This window comes from Alexandromys fortis, unplaced genomic scaffold (assembly GCF_014885135.2).
Source record: "Alexandromys fortis isolate MF-2015 unplaced genomic scaffold, M_Fortis_MF-2015_v1.1 scaffold_145, whole genome shotgun sequence".
Classification (NCBI taxonomy): Eukaryota; Metazoa; Chordata; class Mammalia; order Rodentia; family Cricetidae; genus Alexandromys; species Alexandromys fortis.
Genome location: NW_026068049.1, coordinates 3120027 through 3140191, shown reverse-complemented (window position 1 = coordinate 3140191; position 20165 = coordinate 3120027). Strand labels below are relative to the sequence as shown.

The 20165-nt window shown below is 39.2% G+C and overlaps 1 protein-coding gene across 3 annotated transcripts in view; it reads left to right on the top strand.

The window, feature by feature from the left end:
* The window catches only part of Ptchd4 (patched domain containing 4), a 172962-nt gene extending 153188 nt beyond the window's left edge, over positions 1 to 19774 (top strand). For all 3 annotated transcript variants that reach the window (XM_050119311.1, XM_050119312.1, XM_050119310.1), the window contains one exon: positions 16820 to 19774. In XM_050119311.1, the coding sequence (XP_049975268.1) occupies positions 16820 to 18453 (1634 nt within the window). In that variant the 3' untranslated portion in view covers positions 18454 to 19774. The remainder of the gene's footprint in view (positions 1 to 16819) is intronic.
* The last annotated feature ends 391 nt before the right edge of the window (positions 19775 to 20165 follow it).

The following is a 20165-nucleotide window of genomic DNA, read 5'->3' as shown; positions in this document are numbered from 1 at the left end:
TCTGCAAAACCTAAATGCTTCACCAAAGTACCAACCAAGAAAATCCAGCAACATAGGAAAGTATTGTCTACTGTAACAAAGGGGCTTACGCTGTATGCAAAAGTATCTACCATGGATTATGTTAACATCTAAATTAATTAATACACCATATCAGTAGAGTAAAGGCCAAATACACAGGACTCTCTCCACACAAACAAAAGGCATTGGACTATTTCAGCCACCATTTATGATTTAAAAAGGAAGCAAACTAAAAAGCCTACAAGCAAATAACAGAAGGGAACTTCTAGACCAGTGAGATGACTCAGCGTGATCCTGGCCCCTTCCACATCATAGAAGGAAAAAACTAGCTCCCATAAGTCAAAGTGTTCTCTCTTCTGCATGTGACACACAGACACCAACACACGGAGAGAGACTTACACACACGCACACACACAAACACACCTGCATACACTCTGCCCTTTCTAGCCTTCTTGGTCACATGTACACGCACATATGCCTTGACCTAGACCTCTGTTGCTGTGTATCACAGCACCAACCAAGACAAACTCATGAAAGAAAGGACTTACTGCATCTTACAGGTTACACTTCCTCATAAAGAGATGCCAGTGCAGGAACTCAAGCCAAAGACTTACATTACACAGAGAGGAAGGCTACTTCCTGGCTTGACTTGCTCACAGACTCACATTTAGCTACCTTTCTTTTGTTCTCTTCTCTTTTTTTTTATTAATTTTATCAAGCTATACATTTTTCTCTACTCCCCTTCCTTCCTCTCTCCTCTCCTTCAACCCTCTCCCATGCTCCTCAGGCTCCCAATTTACTGAAGAGAGTTTGTCTTTTTCTACTTCCCATGTAGATTAGATCCATGTATATCTCTCTTTGAATCTTTATTGTTGTCTAAATTCTCTGGGATTGTGAATTGTAGGCTGATTTTCTTTGCTTTATGTCTAAAAGCCACTTATCAGTGAGTACATATGATAATTGTCTTTCTGGGTCTGGGTTACCTCACTCAAAATGATGTTTTCAAGCTCTATCCATTTGCCTGCAAATTTCAAGATGTCATTATTTTTTTCTGCTATGTAGTACTCCACTGTATAAATAGACCACATTTACCTTATCCATTCTTTAGTCGAGGGCCATTTAGGTTGTTTCCAGGTTCTGGCTATAACAAACAATGCTGCTATGTCCTTGTGGTATTATTTTTTTTCCTTGTGGTATTATTGAGCATCTTTTGGGTCTATACCCAAAAGTGGTATTGCTGAGTCTTGAGGAAGATTGTTTCCTATTTTCAGATAAATCGCCATACTGATATCTCAATGGTTGTACCAATTTGCACTCCCACCAGCAATGGAGGAGTATTCCCTTTATCCCACATCCTCTCCAGCATAAGTTGTCATCAGTGTTTTTGATATTGGCCATTCTTACAGGTGTAAGATGGAATGTCAGAATTGTTTTAATTTGCATTTTTTGATGGCTAAGGATGTTGAGCATTCCCTTAAGTGTCTTTCAGCCATTTTAGATTCCTCTGCTGAGAGATCTCTGTTTTTTATTGGATTATTTGTTCTTTTGATGACCAATTTCTTGAATTTTTGTATATTTTGGAGATCAGTCCTCTGTCAGATGTGATGTTGGTGAAGATCTTTTCCCATTCTGAAGGCTGCCATTTTATCTTCTTGCCTATGTCCTTTGCTTTACAGAAGTTTTTCAGTTTCAGGAGGCCCCATTTATTAATTGTTTTTCTCAGTGTCTGTGCTGCTGCGGTTATATTTAGGAAGTGGTCTCCTATGCCAGTGCATTCAAGTGTACTTCCCACTTTTTTTTCTATGAAGTTCAGTGTGGTTGACTTTATGTTGAGGTCTTTGATCCATTTGGACTTGAGTTTTGTGCATGGTGATAGATATGGATATATTTTCAATCTTCTACATGTTGATATCCAGTTATACCAGAACCATTTGTTAAATATGCTTTCTTTTTTTTTTCATTTTATATTTTTGGCTTCTTTACCTTCCTTACATAAGCCCAGGTCTACCTGCCTAAGGATGGCACCACCCATAGTGAGCTGGGTCCTCCTACATCAAATAGTAATTAATAAAATAACTCAAAATCATGCCCATAGACCAGTCTGATGGAATAAACTCCTCAGTTGAAGTTCCCTCTTGTCAAATGTGTCAAGTTGATAACCATAATGAGTCGTCTCAACTCTATGCATACACATAATTACAAAGGAAACTAAACATTTAAAAATGAATGCTGCAAATTGTGGTCACTGAAGCATGATGGTACTGACACAAAAGCAAATATGTATCAATGGAATGGAAAGAAGACTTGGGTATAAAGTCCTTACATATATAGTCAATTGACTTTGACAAAAATTTAAAAATTAAATATAAACAATCCAATTTGGAAAAGTAGTCCTTTCAACCAACCAACATTGCTGAAACAACTGGATAACCACATTAAAAAAGAAAAACTAAATTGGCCCTCTTGTTCAAACTCTAAAATAAAATGGAATATTGAACATGAAGATGCACACCTGTAATCCCAACCACTGGGAAGTAAAGGCAGGAGAAATGGTGCAAGATCAAGGGCAGCCTAGTCTACATAGAGAGTTCCAGACTTCCCAGGACTTTGTAGCGAGACCTTGTCTCAAAATCCAAAATCCTGGTATTGACCTACATGTAAGAGCTAATACCATGAAACCAGTGGAGCCGAAAAAGAGCAACTCATAATGACCTTAGCTGTGCCAAGTATTCTTAGAATCCTACAAAGAAAGAAAAAATGAGCAAATTTGTATTTATCAAAGTCAAAATTTTTTACATTTCAAAAGTTACCAGCCACCAAAATTAGAGAACATAGTTGCAGATCATATATATGCTTAGATATTAATGTGAGAATATACTCTCAGATGCTAGGCTATGTTTTAACCCGGAGCGATTTTATAGTCCAGTGATAGAGCGTCTACTTAGCATATGCAAGACCCTTAGCTTAACCTCTAGAAAAGAGATGACAGACCACAAACAGACAGGCAGCATTGTGTCTAGGCTATTAAAAAAATCCCAACCTAATAATAAAAAGACAAATAATTCAGGGCCAACAGTGGTAAATGGACTCAACTGGCATTTTTGTGCTTGACAATTTACCCATAAACTATTCTATCAGCTCGAGACTCCACAAATACTTCACCAACAACACTCCTGGGTTCTAGTGGGCAAACAAATCAGGACAGTCTCAGATGACAACAGATAGAATATTATGTGGGTGTCATCTGGGTTACAGTGAAGTCAGAACATAGTGGACCTGAATAAGGCACTAAGCTCCAATGTCTAAAATATGGGATGTGCAGAAAAGTTAGCACACAAGCATTCAGTTGCAAACAAATATTGGCAACTTTAAGGTAATTGATTTCTATTCTAAATATGGAAGAATATTCCAAACTTCAGATAGTACTGGGTCATGACATACCATTTGGGAGGATATAAAATAAATACATATACATGAGAGGAACACTGAATGTATTCTCAGATTGTGTCATGATTTTCTATGGCAAGTTCTTAGTTGTTACTTGTCCATTCGTTGGCTGGTTCCTTTGAGAGGTGATCTGCTTTATTGGAGATTCTCATGACGGCATTCAGAAGGCATCTCAGAAAGGGTCAAAGAGAAATAAATGTGGTAAACTGCTGCCATACAATTTAGAGCACTCAGAAGCACTCTGCTCTTTTCTAGGTTCCGTGTGTTGTTTTCAATCAATTATAGGTGAAAATGTGGACTGGGTTTAGTCTATCCTTTAACTGCTGAAAGCCCTGGAGTTCACACATGTTTGTAGGAATCTTTGATCCCTTTGCCAAACTATCTTGTGGTCATGGTTAAGGTCATCCTTCCCAGAGGTCCAGTTTACTATCTTTTTTTTAAAATATTTATTTTATTTATTTATTATGTATACAATATTCTGTCTGTATGCCTGAAGGCCAGAAGAGGGCGTCAGACCTCTTTACAGATGGTTGTGAGCCACCATGTGGTTGCTGGGAATTGAACTCGGGACCTTTTGAAGAGCAGGCAATGCTCTTAACCACTGAGCCATCTCTCCAGCCCCCTCAGTTTACTATCTTATAGGATAGGATGGCAACCCTGGCATGGTTTCCATCTGACTCTTTATTATACTGTTTTGAATGAATCTCTTCCTAATATGAATGAATAGGACAGAGCCTGTGAGGATTATCAAAACAGAAAGAAAAAATAATATTTACCACAGGAGAATCTAGGAGGAATTGCAGTGGGGTGACTATTCTCAAAATACACTGTATGAATGCATGCAATTCTTTAAAAATAAATAAAAATAAAAACATTATGTGTTTGTTTTTAAAGTTCACTCTGGGAGCTTGATAATTATTCCGATGTGTTAATATAATTAACTATCATGTCTGTGGATATGTTCAAGAATTGATGTCAGAAGTATACATTAGTGCCCTGGGAACATATGAATGCTGACCCGTCAATAAAAATGCTGGCTAGCATGAACTGAGCAGTTGATTACAATATACGAAGGGCAGTAGCAAAGGTATTATGTGACTCCTATCAATTATTCTCAGTACCACAAGACAGAAGCTTGAATCTGTTTCTGCACATGGAAAAAACTGAACACATGGTAGCTTCTTGTGAAGAGTAAATACAGCTGGGACTGGACTCCAGGTTTAAACACTCTGATTTGAACTTGATATCCCTTTCCACACTGCTCTCTGCCCCCACCTCTTATTTCCATCCGCTACCTTTGGAAATTAGCAGTGGAATACTTTCTCGCGCATCTCCTGCCTCCAAACTCCCTTTGCAACAAGGCCAGGGTAGTCAGTGGACTTAGCTGCAGACCATGGTGGCAGACTTCAGAAAACTGTGTTGAGCAAGGGCCTTCTTTCAATGGACAAAGAAACCTGCACTTGGCTGAGGCACACCAGATGTCAATACTCCACCATTTTAAAGGACCTGCTGAACCCACAGGCTGTATTCTAGGTGTAAGGCTGGTTTGCTCTGGGAGCCAAAATAAAAAAATAGCTCAAAATCTGAAAAGTTCCCTTGAGGCTTGCCTCCTGCCAGAGAGCAGTTCTTTGCACTTTTTCTGCATAGTAGCACACGTGGAAATACCTAAATAGTTGAATGCAGCCAACTATAACCCATTGTTTATCATTATTTTCTGCCACAACTAACTTCTAAAGACAAAAAAAAAAAAAAAAGATCTAAACAGAAAAACATCTAAACCTACTCTAGGCCTCGTTCAAATTGAACCTTCTGCCTTTGGAAATTAGCACCAAGCATTTTTTTTCTTTTTTCTTTAATTTTTGTATTTATTCTCCATCCTGATTGACATTTCCCCTCCCTCTTTTCCTCCCATTCCCTCCTCTCACATCGTCTCCTGCCCTTCAACCCTTTTCTCCTCCATTTCAGTTCAGAAAGGGACAGGTCTCCCAGAACAATCAATAAAACATGGTATGTTAAGGCACGGTAAGATTAAGCGCCTCACCTTGTGTTTAGGCTGGGTAAGGCAACCAAGTATCAAGAATAGGGTCCCAAGAGCCAGTCAAAGCATTAGGGATGGCCCCTGCTTCCATTGCTAGACAAGTCCCACAAAAAGACCAAGCTATACAAGTGTCCCATATCTGTAGAGGACCTAGGTTGATCCCATGCAGGCTCCCTGGTTGTTGGTTCAGACTCTGAGTTCTGATGAGCCCAGGTTAGTTGTTTCTGTGGGTTTTCTTGTGATGCCCTTGACCCTTCTAGTTCCTACAATCCTTCCTTTATTGCTCCAGCAGAATTCCCCCTTCTCAGCGTAATGTTTGACTGTGAATCTCTGCATCTGTTTCAATCAGTTGCTGGATTAAGGCTCTCTGATGACAATTGGGGTAGTCACCAATCTGATCACAGGTTATATACCCTCTATTGCTAGGAGCCTTAGCTGGGGTTATCCTTATAGATTCAGAGGAGTTTCCCTTGCATCGGGTTCCTACATGACCCCCAAAAGCATGCCTCCTGCCAGCAATCTCCTTCAGTGCTCTTCCCGTCCACCCACCCCCAGCACCAAGTATTTCTTAACACATTCTATTAATAAACTCACTTTGCAGTAAGTGTGGCTAAGAAGTCGACTTGAGGACAGACCTCAAGAAGCTGGCAGAATGAGAGCCTTGCTGGTGAAAGGGAAGCTTGCCCTTGGCTGAGTGCACCCAGCGACACTCACAGATCACACTTTTATCAGTAACAGCTAACATTCTGAAGAACACTCTGTGCCAGGTAAATTCTTACTATCCGAGTCATGAGTTACACTCCTCCTAACGCACCAACCTTTCAAAGGTTACTGCTCTTCTCTGTCTCTCTACAGCTTAGCAAAGAGAACCACAAAATTGCCTGCTTGCCCAAGTCTCCACATCTGAGTGATCACAGTGAGGGAACTTAAATGGACAAAGCCCTGCGGTAAACCCCCAAATTCTATTACCTCCTGATTGTTGGTGCACGGAAAAGTGGCAACTCCTCTGTGGATTGCTTTCCTTTTTTCTAGAGATGGATACAAAAGGAGAGGACATGGGTCTACTGTACTTTAGAAAGACCTTCTCCAATAAAGTTAATTCATGCATGAAAGGAAAACCTAAAGGAAGTTCCAGTTCACTAGTTTAATGACCACTCAGATGACTTGAGGGGTGTCAGGCATGAGCTTCCTGGTTAAATGAGTTTTCATGGGCAACAGGCCATACTGTTCAAAGGTGATTACAACGATATACTCTTTCTTCATGAAGAAGAAATGTCATAAAACAAAACTAAACCAAAAAAAAAAAAAAAACCACTCTGGAATTACCCCAACACGCTTGTCCTCGGAAGCACGATGCTTTTCGCGAACATCCATGAGCAACTCTGAATAACTGAGATGGTGCCTAATTTAAATTTGCCAAGTAATATTTCTTTCATTTCAAATGCATTTTCTAATGATTAGATCAGACACTTTTAAGCACTCTGTAGCTTTTGGTGTTACAGAAATCCTAAGTCATCATCCATTTTACTCTTTAGAGAATTAAAAAAAAAAAATTCCCATAGCCGGCAATTAATGAACTGTTAAATTCAGACATATGGATGTGCTATGATTTTTAAATGGAGCAAATAGCAGTTATTAAACTTCAGAGTGATGGCATTTTCTGTGCATTCTTCATGGGAGGCACTCAGGAAATAACCTTCAAATGAATAACTTAAATTTTCTAATCAATTTCTGTACTTTAAATGTCATTAGCTCAATAAATGCTAGCATTATTTTAATTTTTCCATTTATCTAAGTTCTTTCTTATTTCCTATGGAAAATGATCCTTAGCTCTGGGTCTTGGCTTTATAAAATGCAGGTCTGTGTTTAGCTTGCAAATCTCCGATCTGTCCCTCTTAAACACTGTATGATTTTGAGTTGTCTGCCCCACCTTAAATTTCTCCATCCACTTTTTTCCTAAAGCATTGAGTTCCACTTGACTCCCAGTATCCTCCCAGAATAACGTCCATGTGATGCCCATGTTCTTCTCAGATCTTCCCTTTTCTCTTAGGCCCACTTAGCACTCTCTTTTCAGTGAGAACAAACTGAAACATTTCTTCTCTGGCCAGCCCTGCCTCTTCCTTTGGGTATGCTTTAGATAGGTCAATAACCCTGGGCTTGCCTCTCACCGAATGTTCCTTGTCATAACTCCTATACTCAAAGAAATCAGCTTATAAAACAATAATAACTCTTAAATCTATTTCATTTCCTCAAAGTAAGATTCATCACAAAGTATCAGTGCACTCAAGCCAAAGACCACCAAATATACCAGGATAATTTTACAAGTTTAGATCTTCCGAAGATGGTAGTGAGGAAAAGCAGTCTCACTGTGGCACAGAGGCATTTGAGAAGGAAGGCGTTTGGTTGTACTCACTTCGTTATTTTTGCAAGTATTATAGGGCTTGAACGAGTTCTCTAAGGAGTATAGTTTGCTACTGTCGGGAAGGGGAAGTCTCTGCTCAGTTATCTTGATAGTTCTTATGCTTGTGTGTAGGAATTGAGAATTGCAGAGCAGAGCTAAACTACAGCTGGTAAAAAAAAAAATCAGCCGCCATTCTCATTCCTCTTCCTAGGGGGCATTTAGACCATTTCCTACTTTAGAAGTACTGTCTTGTTTGTATTCATTTGTGACTATAGAAGGGATTTATTTGGCCTCAATCTATCAAGTCACAGAGTAGCCCTGCTTGGTGCTGTTTTGTGAGGTTATCGTCAACAGAACAACACTAAACCCAGCTGTGAGCACCAGGCCAGCTCATGACAGAACCGAGTACCCAGCTGCCAGGCCTTCCATTTTGCACTCACAAAACACTGTAGGTTTATTTTGTACAACTTGGAAGGCATAGAGGTACTGAGAAGAAAGAAAGGTTCCATGACACGCTTCTTTAGCAGGTAGAACAGAGCCTTCATGGGTGCTGTTTTTCTGGGAGAAAAGCTGACATGAGAGTTCCAGGCTCCCAGCCAGCTCAGCTGTGACCATAGAGTTACCCACAACCAACACAACAAGAAAAGAAAAAAAGAATAGCAAGGTCATAAAGGTAAGAAGTGGGAGATCTGGGACACACTTAGTGCACTATGCAACTAATTACTACATTACATAATGTTACCAGTTAATAATTTAAATTTTACCAGTTTAAGTATGAAAGTACCTTTATCTATTAATAATACATACATATATGAAAAACACATATGTACACACTGTATCTTAGCAATGTTTATACAATTGTAACTATAGGTAGTCCAAAATGATTAAATGTGAACTGTAGAATGAGACTGTTTTTCTCTTATATATTAGTAGACATATAAAAATTAAATATATAGAAAACACACAACAATTCTGAAAGCTACACAGTACTGTTAAGTTCCTTCGTTTTATTATTAAGGAGCTAATAAAATCCAGTAACCTCCTTTTACATGGCTAGAACGAGTATTGTTCAGATCCGGGCTGAGTTCCTCTGCTCTCTGCGCTGTCATGGCGATCTCACCTTGTATCATTCATGCTAGGACAATGACATTCCAAGAGAAATCTACTTCTACCACTTAAAGACAATGTCAAAAGAGACCGTCACTCAAAAGTCTCCAGGTAAAACCAGCACATGTCCCTGACCATGGCAGCTTGAAGAATGCCTGTGTTAGCCATGTGGCTTGGTACCTTTATCAGTGAGGTGTTCTCATCGTGTTCCTCTGTGTCTGGGTCATGACTGAAGACTGAGCTTTCCTCTTTCCAGAAATCTTCTGTTCCTGTCACCCTGCCTCTATTTCCTGCCTGGTTGTCCTGCCTATACTTCCTTCCTGGTTACTGGCCAATCAGCATTTTATTAAAGTAATACAAGTGACAGGATAAAAAAAAAAAAAAAAAAACATTGTCCCACAACACATGACAGTAGCTTTTATTGTTGTTTTGTTTTGATTTGGTTGGTTGGTTGGTTGGTTGGTTGGTTGGTTGGTTTGGTTTTTCGAGACAGGGTTTCTCTGTGTAGCTTTGGTGCCTGTCTTGGAACTAGCTCTTGCAAACTAGGCTGACCTCGAAATCACAGACATCCACCTGCTTCTGCCTCCAGAGTGATGGGATTAAAGGCATGCACCACCACCCAGCATCAGTAGATATTTTTAAGAGGGAGGAACTTGTTCCTGACTGAACTTGGTAAGCCAGACTTTGTTGGCTCTGAGGCTTTACCCCTCTGAGGAGTGGATGGGAGGGTGGGATGGAGAAGGTTGTGGGGAGCAAGAGAAGGGAAGGAGAACTGGGGCTAGTATGTAAATTTTAAAATAATAAATAATATTGAAATATTTGCTTTAGTACTCTTTCACTAATATAGGCAAAAATAAGACCCAAGTTCTCATTTTTTCATATGTTCCACTGCAAATAGGAGAATTTATTAAATTGTTGTCAGTTATCTGTGTTAGCAGACAAATAAGTTTTATTATTGTGTGCTACTTCTATTTGTCTTCACTTAGAAAGAAGTGTCCACAACAATTTTCCTAAGACTTTCAGGACATTCAATACATATGTATGTAAACACAAATCTGCTGTTTTCATTCATCTTCCTCCTCAAATTATTCTCCTATTTCCTCTCCCACTCAACTCCAAGAGTGCTCTATCTCTTCTTCCATAAAATGTTGTTAAAGGAAATGTCAGTCATTTAATGTGGACCCAAGTGTGTTGCTTCTTATAGTATCCCAACATGCTTTTCAAATATGTACTAACATAATTCAATAAAATCATGATCAAAGTTTGCCAGTATTAGATTTTTGACCTTCATTTATTAATAATTTGCTATATGAACAAACTGATCTCTGATGAGAGGAAAGTAATCATAATTTTATGCACACATATTGTCTTAGTTTTGTTTCCTGTTGCTATGCTAAACACCCTGACATAAGGAACTTTGAGAAGAAGAAAGGTGGTTGGTCTACAATTCCAAGTCATGGTCCATCATTGTGGGGAAGTCAAGGCAGGAGCTGGAGGATGATAATCATATTACAGCCACAATTAAGAGTGCAGAGAGAACAAATGAAAACTTACTTGTGCTTACCTCAATTTCTCCACTCATACAGTACAGAATCCCAAGCCCAGGGAATGCTGTCACCCACAGTGGGCAGGTCCTCCTACATCAACTAGCATAATGAAGACAATCCCTCACAAGCCAACTTGACTTAGGCAATTTCTCCTTGAGACTTTCTTACCAGGTAAAGAGCATATAAAGTCAACAACTCTCTCTCTCTCTCTCTCTCTCTCTCTCTCTCTCTCTCTCTCACACACACACACACACACACACACACACACACACACACACACACTACACTACCTATGTTTTTTAATTAGTCAGAACCTTCATCGAAGTTGCTCCTAATTAACTATGGTCTTAGATAAGGATGCTGATTTTAATAGGAAAGTAAGACAGACCTACTACTACTCAGGACTGGAATAACAGAAAGAAATATTCAAAGTTCAGGTCATCAGGTAACAAGGAAAGTCATATATTTTATTCATATATTTTCATCTGAGATGATAGTGCCTTGGTCATAGGTAACATTTAAAGACATTCAGAGTAAGGGGAGAACATTAAGAAGTAAGATGTGGTTACATAAACAAAGAGGGGGTTGCAACTTCTTTTAAGATATGTAGCACAAGAGTAGAGACTAACTGAAACCAATAAACAAAATTCACCAGGGTTTTTTTTTTTTTCAAAAGGAAAATAAGGCAAACGGACAAACAACAGAAAAGAATTGGCTGTTCATGGTTAACAAATTTGCTAGACAGATCAACAGGTCAACAAGAAGAAATAATCTCAAGTCCTCATTTAACTTTTGTAAGACCCCAGTTTCATGTGGATAGATAAATAGGTTACAGATATACTGATGTAAAAAATTTGATAAAATAAATAATTATGAGACTAAGATAAATGCTCAAAATTGTTAAGAGTTTTCTATGTTATAGGATATAAAAATTATAAACAATTATATCTTTTATCATTTTTCACTGGAAATGTATGTTATTTTGTGATCTGGAATGTGTGATTAAGCAGGTATGTGTGTAAGTAATTTGCTTTTCTTTATGTTAAACCAGTAATTCTCAATTAAGGACAGGTTTATTCATAGAGAGTATGTCTAAATGTCTGGAGAAATATTTTATTACTGTGACTGTAGGCATACTGTAGACTGGGTAGAGGAAAGGGATAAAGCTAGACTTCCTCCAGTGTAGGTGACCATCTCTAAAGTAAAGATTTACACAGACAAAGGTGGTAATAAGATTGGTAAATCCTGATATTAAACAAACAAGAGATTTACCAAGTGCTCATTCCTCCATGTAATAAGTTCTACTTATATTACTTAATATTTGTTTTAGAATTTGATAAAACGTGTTTTGATCACATCTGACCACTCCCGCAGCTCTTCCCATACTCACATCCTCCTTTTCTTATCACCCAACGTTGTGTCCCTTTTTCCCTCATCATGGCCAATGTGTGTTACCGTGTGGTCCTCCTCTGGAGCACAGTCAACCCACCAAGGGCTATACTCTTAGGGGAAACTGACCCTTCCTCTCCTAGCCACCAACAATTGCCAATAACGCCTCAGCTAGGGGCAGAAATGCATGCCCAGCTCCCTTTGCCATCCAGGGATTTGGTGTGGCTTGGGCTTGCACAGTTCTTGTACATGTTCTCACATCTGCTGTGAGTTCATATGCGCAGCTCATATCTGCCTGTTGGTTTAAACAGTTTATTTTTAAATATGAAAATTTAATGAGCTCTCGAGCTATCAAAAAGGTAGTTCACACATAAACATATATAGATGTCTTTATAATAATATATACTGTTTGTGTTTAAGATATATATCCAAGGGTTCAATGTATTCAGACTGTTTTCACTTATTTTATTTTCTCAAGAATTTATGATATGAATAGTATCTACCCCCAAATCAATTTGACCTTTTCTTACCTTGATTGTGTTCCTGCATCTCTATCTTTTATAGAAACATTAATGTTTCATCATAGTGCCACTATTTTTGCATGTATATATTCCTACTTTTAAAACAGGTATTTTAGAATATGTGATATCTCTTTCTCTCAGGATCATACAAGTCAAAATGGCCTGAATTGACTGACAAGTAGAGAAAGATTTTCTTGTTTGCCATTACATCTTTTGGGTTGGCTATTTAAAAGCCCTATGTAGGTATATATTGGTTTATAAAGTATTAAACAATATGCAGCTCTTCTGGATAGAACTGATACTGGTGTAATGTTATTTATATTAATTTTTAGAATTTATGATAATTAATTTATGATAAAAATATGTTTGAGGGCTTGCTTATAGTCAAGAATTCAGAGGTAAATGGGCTGGAGTGTAAGTTGGTCAGTAGAACATGCACAAAAACCTGGGTTTGATCTTTGGCCCTACTTAATGGTTCACAGAGTGAGTAACAGTACTAAAGAGGTGGGAAAAAACAAGTTTGGAATTCACAGTAATCCTTGACTTTATAGATAATTCCAGCCAAGCTTTGTTGCATGAGACCCTGTCTCAAAAATAAAAGATGCTAATTGGATTCTAGATGTTTCCAATGTCTAATATATTCCACATAAAAATAATATTTTCCAGAACAAAATGACATGCAATTTGTTTCCCAACTTTGAATGTGCAGCCTAACCAGAATAGAATTTATCTTGAGAAATTTTGTTCCATCGTAAATGGGCTTGTGTCTGAGATCTTAAATGAGTGGATAATTAGTCAGATAACATTTTAGGAAACCTAAAACTGTCTGTATACCTGGGACCATCCAAGAGGGTCCTGTGACAAAGAGGACTGAGCTGACCTTGAACAGACTGATAAGAACAAGAAGCAAAGAGAGACACAGAAAAGAGGATGAACAAAACTGAGTTGAGACTGGTCACGGCCATAATCATGAAGCCGTGAACAAACAGCCATTGCTGGGGCAGTCGATGAGTTTGGGCTGCTAAGAAGTGACCAAATTGTGGGAGAATCAGAAGAGTGAGTTTCATGGGAAAATCCTATAAAATACCTACACGATATCTACAAATAAGGTAAAACATGCCGTGCCCAGAGACCGCATTTTTTATTCTCAATGAATATGTAAGCCTAAGAGGTTGCCCCATACATAGAGACCTTTGTACTACATAAAGCAAAGCCTGCCCTACATAGGCTATTGAAAGCTCCATTAAAATGACCATTAGCAAAGGCAAGCCAAATTTAGTCTCAGCACCATGTGGATTTCCCATTCCTAGTGACTACAAAGAAAACTAATGTCCTCATTTCCAAAGAGAGGTGCTATAATTAAAGTCTTATTTCAATGACCCTAACCACTATCATGATGGATTTCGCTGTCAAAAGAGTAAGAGAGAAAGAATTCCTTTTGGTCAATGAGTCTTATAAAAGATACAAGAAAAAAAATATTGTTGTTTTTTTAATCAATATTTTTCTAACACCCATTGTTCTGCTTATGATTATATGTCTGAAGTTAGAGATAAGTTCCTCCAAAAATATCCCTAGTCTGCCTTCTACCAATCTGCAGTTTTGTAACCCTTCCTGCATGTTAACACCTTTCCTGAGAGGAGACTCAGAAAAGTCACCAAAGGCTTTATGTTTGAGGTAAGACCTTTATAGTTTAATTCCCTTTAGTAGTTATCAATTAATTAAAATCAATAAAAGCTCTCCAAAGAGTCAGTATGTTTTGAAAATCAAAGATTAGCCTCATATATACTTAAATTATACAAATTATCATCAAATGAATTTATGAACATGATTTGTTAGTTGTCCATGAAAAGGGTTATAGATGCTCACTCTCCTGCAAAGCATCACTGTTCTGGGAAGAGATTCAGCAAGTTCACCTAACAGACTCACAAGCGGCCTCACAAGGAAGCTGATGGCTCTTCCAGGTGACCCCATGATGCTCTTTAGGATAGAACATGTTTTGGTTTTACAATTGGCTCCTTAGATGATTTCCACTTACACTGAATTGTCTATCACAGTGTCGTATCGACACCTTAATTGAAAACCACCCTGAAAATAAGTCTGAGATAAAAAGAAAGAAGGAAATAAATGCTGGGGATTAAGCCACAAAATCTACCACCAATACAAACCCAGATGTGCTAAGGATGTAGCATTTGCAACGTCTTCACTAAAGCACTGCTAACTGAATCGTGTGTGGAACTCTTAATTAACTCCAGTATCTAGGTAACATACAAGGTTTGGCGTCCTGATTTTTGTGAACTAGGTCACTCTGCCTTTTTCAATGGCATCAATGTCTAGCACATTTCTTGGAGAACAATCCAAGCCCAGCTTGTGTCAGCTCACAGGAATTGTTCATGTTCGGGATTGCTATGCTTACAACAGGAAGAGTAATCTACGAAGATTACCACCTACGCAGAAAGTTACTAATGCTTGTATTCTGGGTGATGACTGACAGGTCAGATTCAAGGAAGTGCTGGAAAGGGGGGAACTTAACAATTATAGTCTAATACCTTTGCTCTCACAGCTGCTTTCTTCTTTGGCTAGTAAGAAAGTAATTCTTTCTTAAAACCTCTTAGTTTCTTGAAAGTATCTGGACACAGCCAAGACCAAATACCAGATTTTCTAGTAATAAATATTCACTAAATCCTTTGCCTATTCACTCTTGTATACAATATATATCAGAGGGTACCCAGAAATTGGTTAGGAAGAAGTATTTTTTTCATGCACAGATATAAAACAAAGATGTTTGTTCAGTCACAATGGAAATAAAAGCTTCTGAATAAAAGTAAAAGATTCAGAAGAATCATTTGCAGTCATCTCTAGGCCTGGGGTCTTTTATGTGAACCAGGGAAGTTTTGTAGTTGCATCCAGTGTTAATTAATAAAAGTCCTGCGGCTGGAGAGATAGCTCAGAAATAGTTCAGAGCACATAATACTCTTGCAGAAGAGTATTTGATTTGATTCATGGTTTGGCTTGGTGCTGGTTTGATTCCCAGGACCTACATTGCATTGATCACAACCACCTGTAACTCTGGTTTCAGGGCATAACGTGCCTCCATTCACCACAAACATGCATGTACATACATAATGAATTTTTATTTATTTTACATTTAAATTCATAAAAGCGGTCTGGGAAGATGGCTCAGTGCCTGATGCTCAAGCAAGAGAACCAGAGTTCAACTCAGGTCCTCAACACCTACTTAAATGCCAGGTTGGCATGGCAACCCACTTATGATCTAGCATTGGAAGGTGGAAGCAGGATCCTCAGGACAAGCTGGTCAGTGAGGCCTGCCTCACTAGTGAGCTCTGGGTTTGATTAATAGAGTATGCCTAAAACGAAAAAGGCTGGAGAATTATCAGAACAATTCCTGACATTGTCCGTAAGCTGCTCATGCACCAACACTCATAGCACATGCACTGGCACACATATGACATGCACTGGCACACATATGACATGCACTGGCACACATATGCACATGCACCATCATACATATGCACATGCACCATCATACATATGCACATGCACTGGCACACATATGCACATGCACTGGCACACATATGCACATGCACTGGCACACATATGCACATGCACCATCATACATATGCACACGCACTGACACACATGTGCACACGCACTGGCACACATATGCACACGCACTGGCACACATATGCACATGCACTGGCACACATATGCACATGCAGTGGACACATATGCACATGCAGTGGACACATATGCACATGCAGCGGACACATAAGCATATGCATCAGCAAACATATACACACACACCTGCAAACACGCATGCACCCACAAGAAAGAGAAAAATGAAAAAAAAAACCTATATGAATTGCTGATGAGCATGTTATAATCACTATTTTAAAAGCTAGTCATTTAAGTGTTTCATCTCACCTTGTAATTCTATAAATCTATACATGAATCCATTTAAAAGGACTGTGGATGTGTTAACCAAGCATGTGCATTGATAGTGAAGATGCAGGTGACAGCTTCTGCTCTTGACAACTAAGGAAGACTGAGCATGCAAGGAGAAAATATCATGTGGGTACAGTGCTGTATCTACAACTTTTCAGATAAATAGAACAGAAAATGAATCTTTTATTTCACCCAGAATAGCAATAAGCACAGTTTTTGCTTGAGTGTAAACAGGGACAAAGTATTTTCTCTGAGTTGCTAATAAGAAAAAAAAAAGACTATTTCAAAGAATAGAGCATGAACATTAAGTAACAATATCTATGTGAAGTCCACTTGAATCATGGGTGAAAATAAAAGCAACTATTCTTTTTCTTTCTTTTAACATTAGGTCATGGAACTAAAGGAGTATTTGAACTTCTGTCTGGATGGCGGAGAACCAAAGAGAATTTACCCTTCAAAGACAGGGTAGCGGACGCCTATTCTGATGTGATGGTCACCTACACCATGACCAGCTCCCTCTACTTCATCACTTTTGGTATGGGTGCCAGCCCCTTCACAAACATAGAGGCAGTGAAGATCTTCTGTCAGAATATGTGTGTCTCTATTCTATTGAACTACTTCTACATTTTCTCTTTCTTTGGCTCTTGCCTGGTCTTTGCTGGACAACTAGAGCAAAATCGATACCACAGCATCTTTTGCTGTAAGATCCCTTCTGCAGAATACCTGGAACGCAAACCTGTGTGGTTCCAGACAGTCATGAGTGATGGGCACCAACAGACATCCCATCATGAGACAAATCCCTACCAGCACCATTTCTTTCAGCACTTCCTCCGAGAACATTACAATGAGTGGATTACCAATATCTATGTGAAGCCATTTGTGGTCATCCTGTATCTCATTTATGCCTCCTTCTCCTTTATGGGGTGCTTGCAGATCATTGACGGAACTAGCATCATCAACCTACTAGCCAGTAATTCCCCAAGTGTGTCCTATGCCATGGTTCAGCAAAAATATTTCAGCAACTATAGTCCCGTCATAGGATTCTATGTTTATGAGCCGCTTGAGTACTGGAACAGCAGTGTCCAGGAGGACCTGCGGAGGCTCTGTAGTGGGTTCACCACAGTTTCCTGGGTGGAGCAGTACTATCAGTTCCTGAAAGTCAGCAACATCAGTGCCAATAACAAGACTGACTTCATCAGTGTCCTACAAAGCTCATTTTTAAAAAAGCCAGAATTCCAACACTTTCGGAATGATATCATTTTCTCTAAGGCAGGAGATGAAAACAACATCATTGCTTCTCGCTTGTATCTGGTGGCCAGGACTAGTGGGGACAAGCAGCAGGAAGTCATAGAAGTCCTGGACAAGCTGAGGCCCTTGTCACTTTCAAAGAGCATCAGGTTCATCGTGTTTAACCCTTCCTTTGTTTTCACAGACCATTACAGTTTGTCAGTCACCGTGCCTGCTCTGATAGCAGGCTTTGGGGTTCTCCTGGTGTTAATCCTGACTTTCGTCCTCGTGATCCACCCTCTGGGCAACGTCTGGCTCATTCTTAGTGTCACCTCAATTGAGCTGGGTGTTCTGGGCTTAATGACCTTGTGGAAGGTCAACATGAACTGCATTTCTATCCTGTGCCTTATCTACACTTTAAATTTTGCCATTGACCACTGTGCACCACTGCTTTACACGTTTGTACTAGCAACCGAGCACACCAGAACACAATGTATAAAACGCTCCCTGCAAGAGCATGGGACAGCCATTTTGCAAAACATTACTTCTTTTCTTATTGGGTTGCTCCCCCTCCTCTTTGTGCCTTCAAACCTGACCTTCACACTGTTCAAATGCTTGCTGCTGACTGGGGGCTGCACGCTTCTGCACTGTTTCATTATCTTACCTGTGTTGCTAACCTTTTTTCCCCCTTCCAAAAAGCACCACAAGAAAAAGAAACGTGCCAAACGAAAGGAGAGAGAGGAAATTGAATGCATAGAAATTCAAGAGAACCCTGATCACGTCACCACAGTTTGAAGGTGGAGACTTTTTTTTTTTCTTTCCAGTGTTGCACAATGATACAGGGCAAGGAAAGCTCAGACCTCAGCTGCTTGGGCTGGCCAGGGGTAACAATGCAAGTCAGATCAAGAGTACTTTGCTCATGATACATCCAAGGGTCTGCTTCCTGTCGGGGGGAAGAGGGGATAAAAGGAGGGAAACTTCTTTGCAACCTTGTTCTCCATGAGAGATACATTTCCAGACACTGATTTCGAGCTATGGATTTCCAAGAATGGATGGATTACATGTTAAGACAAAAGGCTGAAAGAGCTAAAGATGCAAAAGAGATGCTTAGAAGAAATGGAGAACAGAGACTAGTTGGTCCAGATAGGGGGAAAGACATAGGAAATGTCTCAATTGCCATGTCACTTTTCATGTTTGCTTTTTGAACAGGTCAGTCAAAAGAAACCTATGCACGCGAGCAGTACGTATTTAACCCTGTCTAAACCAAAGGACCACCCAATGCATTTTGTGTGTACATATAAGTATAAAGATACTTATATTTGTCTTTAGTGTCCATTGGTGTTTGGGTGAAAAAAAAAAAAGATGTCCATTTGCAGATAGACTGGCCTTTCTTTAGAAAGTCAACTCAGCTTTAGCCAAATACATAAGCTCATTAGGGGTGATGCAAAATATATAAATGGCCACTTAAAATCAACTCGACTGTCTAGACAGCTAGAGTGTTTTCCACTGTGTGGTAACAAAAGAAACAGAAATTTGAATCCATTAAATTAAATACCTGTCATGTTGCTGGTCCTCGGGATTCTAGCAAGGGATGACATCACAGAGGCATGAAAAGATATTTGAGTGAATTAGCATGTGGACAAATGTTTGAAACCTAACATAGTTGAGATGGCCTATCATGAGCCTTTAACATTTTTGTGTATTTGGAAGGCCAGCACCACTGCTTTTGGATATCTCACCCATCTGCAAACGAGCACTTTAAGCATCTTGTCCTTGTGAACCTATGTAAGAGCACAGAGTATATGTGTGAGAGGGGAAGAAAGAAGGAGCTAACATCCCACAGTTACGCCCTCTTATTTTAGATGGTGAAAATCCATGACTGTGGCATATAACAGTTAACACAGGATAAAGAAAATACATGGGAAACTCGGAAAGTCAGTGGACCAATGCATCATCCATGCAGCACACAATCCTTAGCATAAGAAAAACTTCCCAACTCTATAGACTCTAGTGTGCTCCTTGGAATAAATCTGGAGCATCAACCCAGGCCATGATCACTATGATGGTGGTCATCATAGCCGCTGCAGCATCGTCTTGTAGTTTCTTGCAGTTATCAGTGTCTTGTTAGCTAGAAAGTCAGCTCCCACCACACGCATCATGTGTATATACTGCTGGATTTTTTTACATCAAACAAAAGTACTGAGGTAATGTTTCCACTGAGTTAGAGTTTAAATCTGTGCCCTAGGCAGGTACTCAGCCCGCTGGGTACCTATATGGACTAAGGCTGTTATTTATGTTGGAGAAGTTACCAGACAATTCCTTTCCCTTGCCAAATAGGGACTTAAGGAACAGTTTATCTTCAGGTAGAATAAAACAAAAGTTCAATGATGGCATGATCTGCTAACAAGCTCTTTTTTTCGGAAGAAAGTTGATATTTCCCACCAATTTGGGTTGTATAATTTAAATGCATTAATAACATTAACAGAATTAAAAGGCCAAACATGACA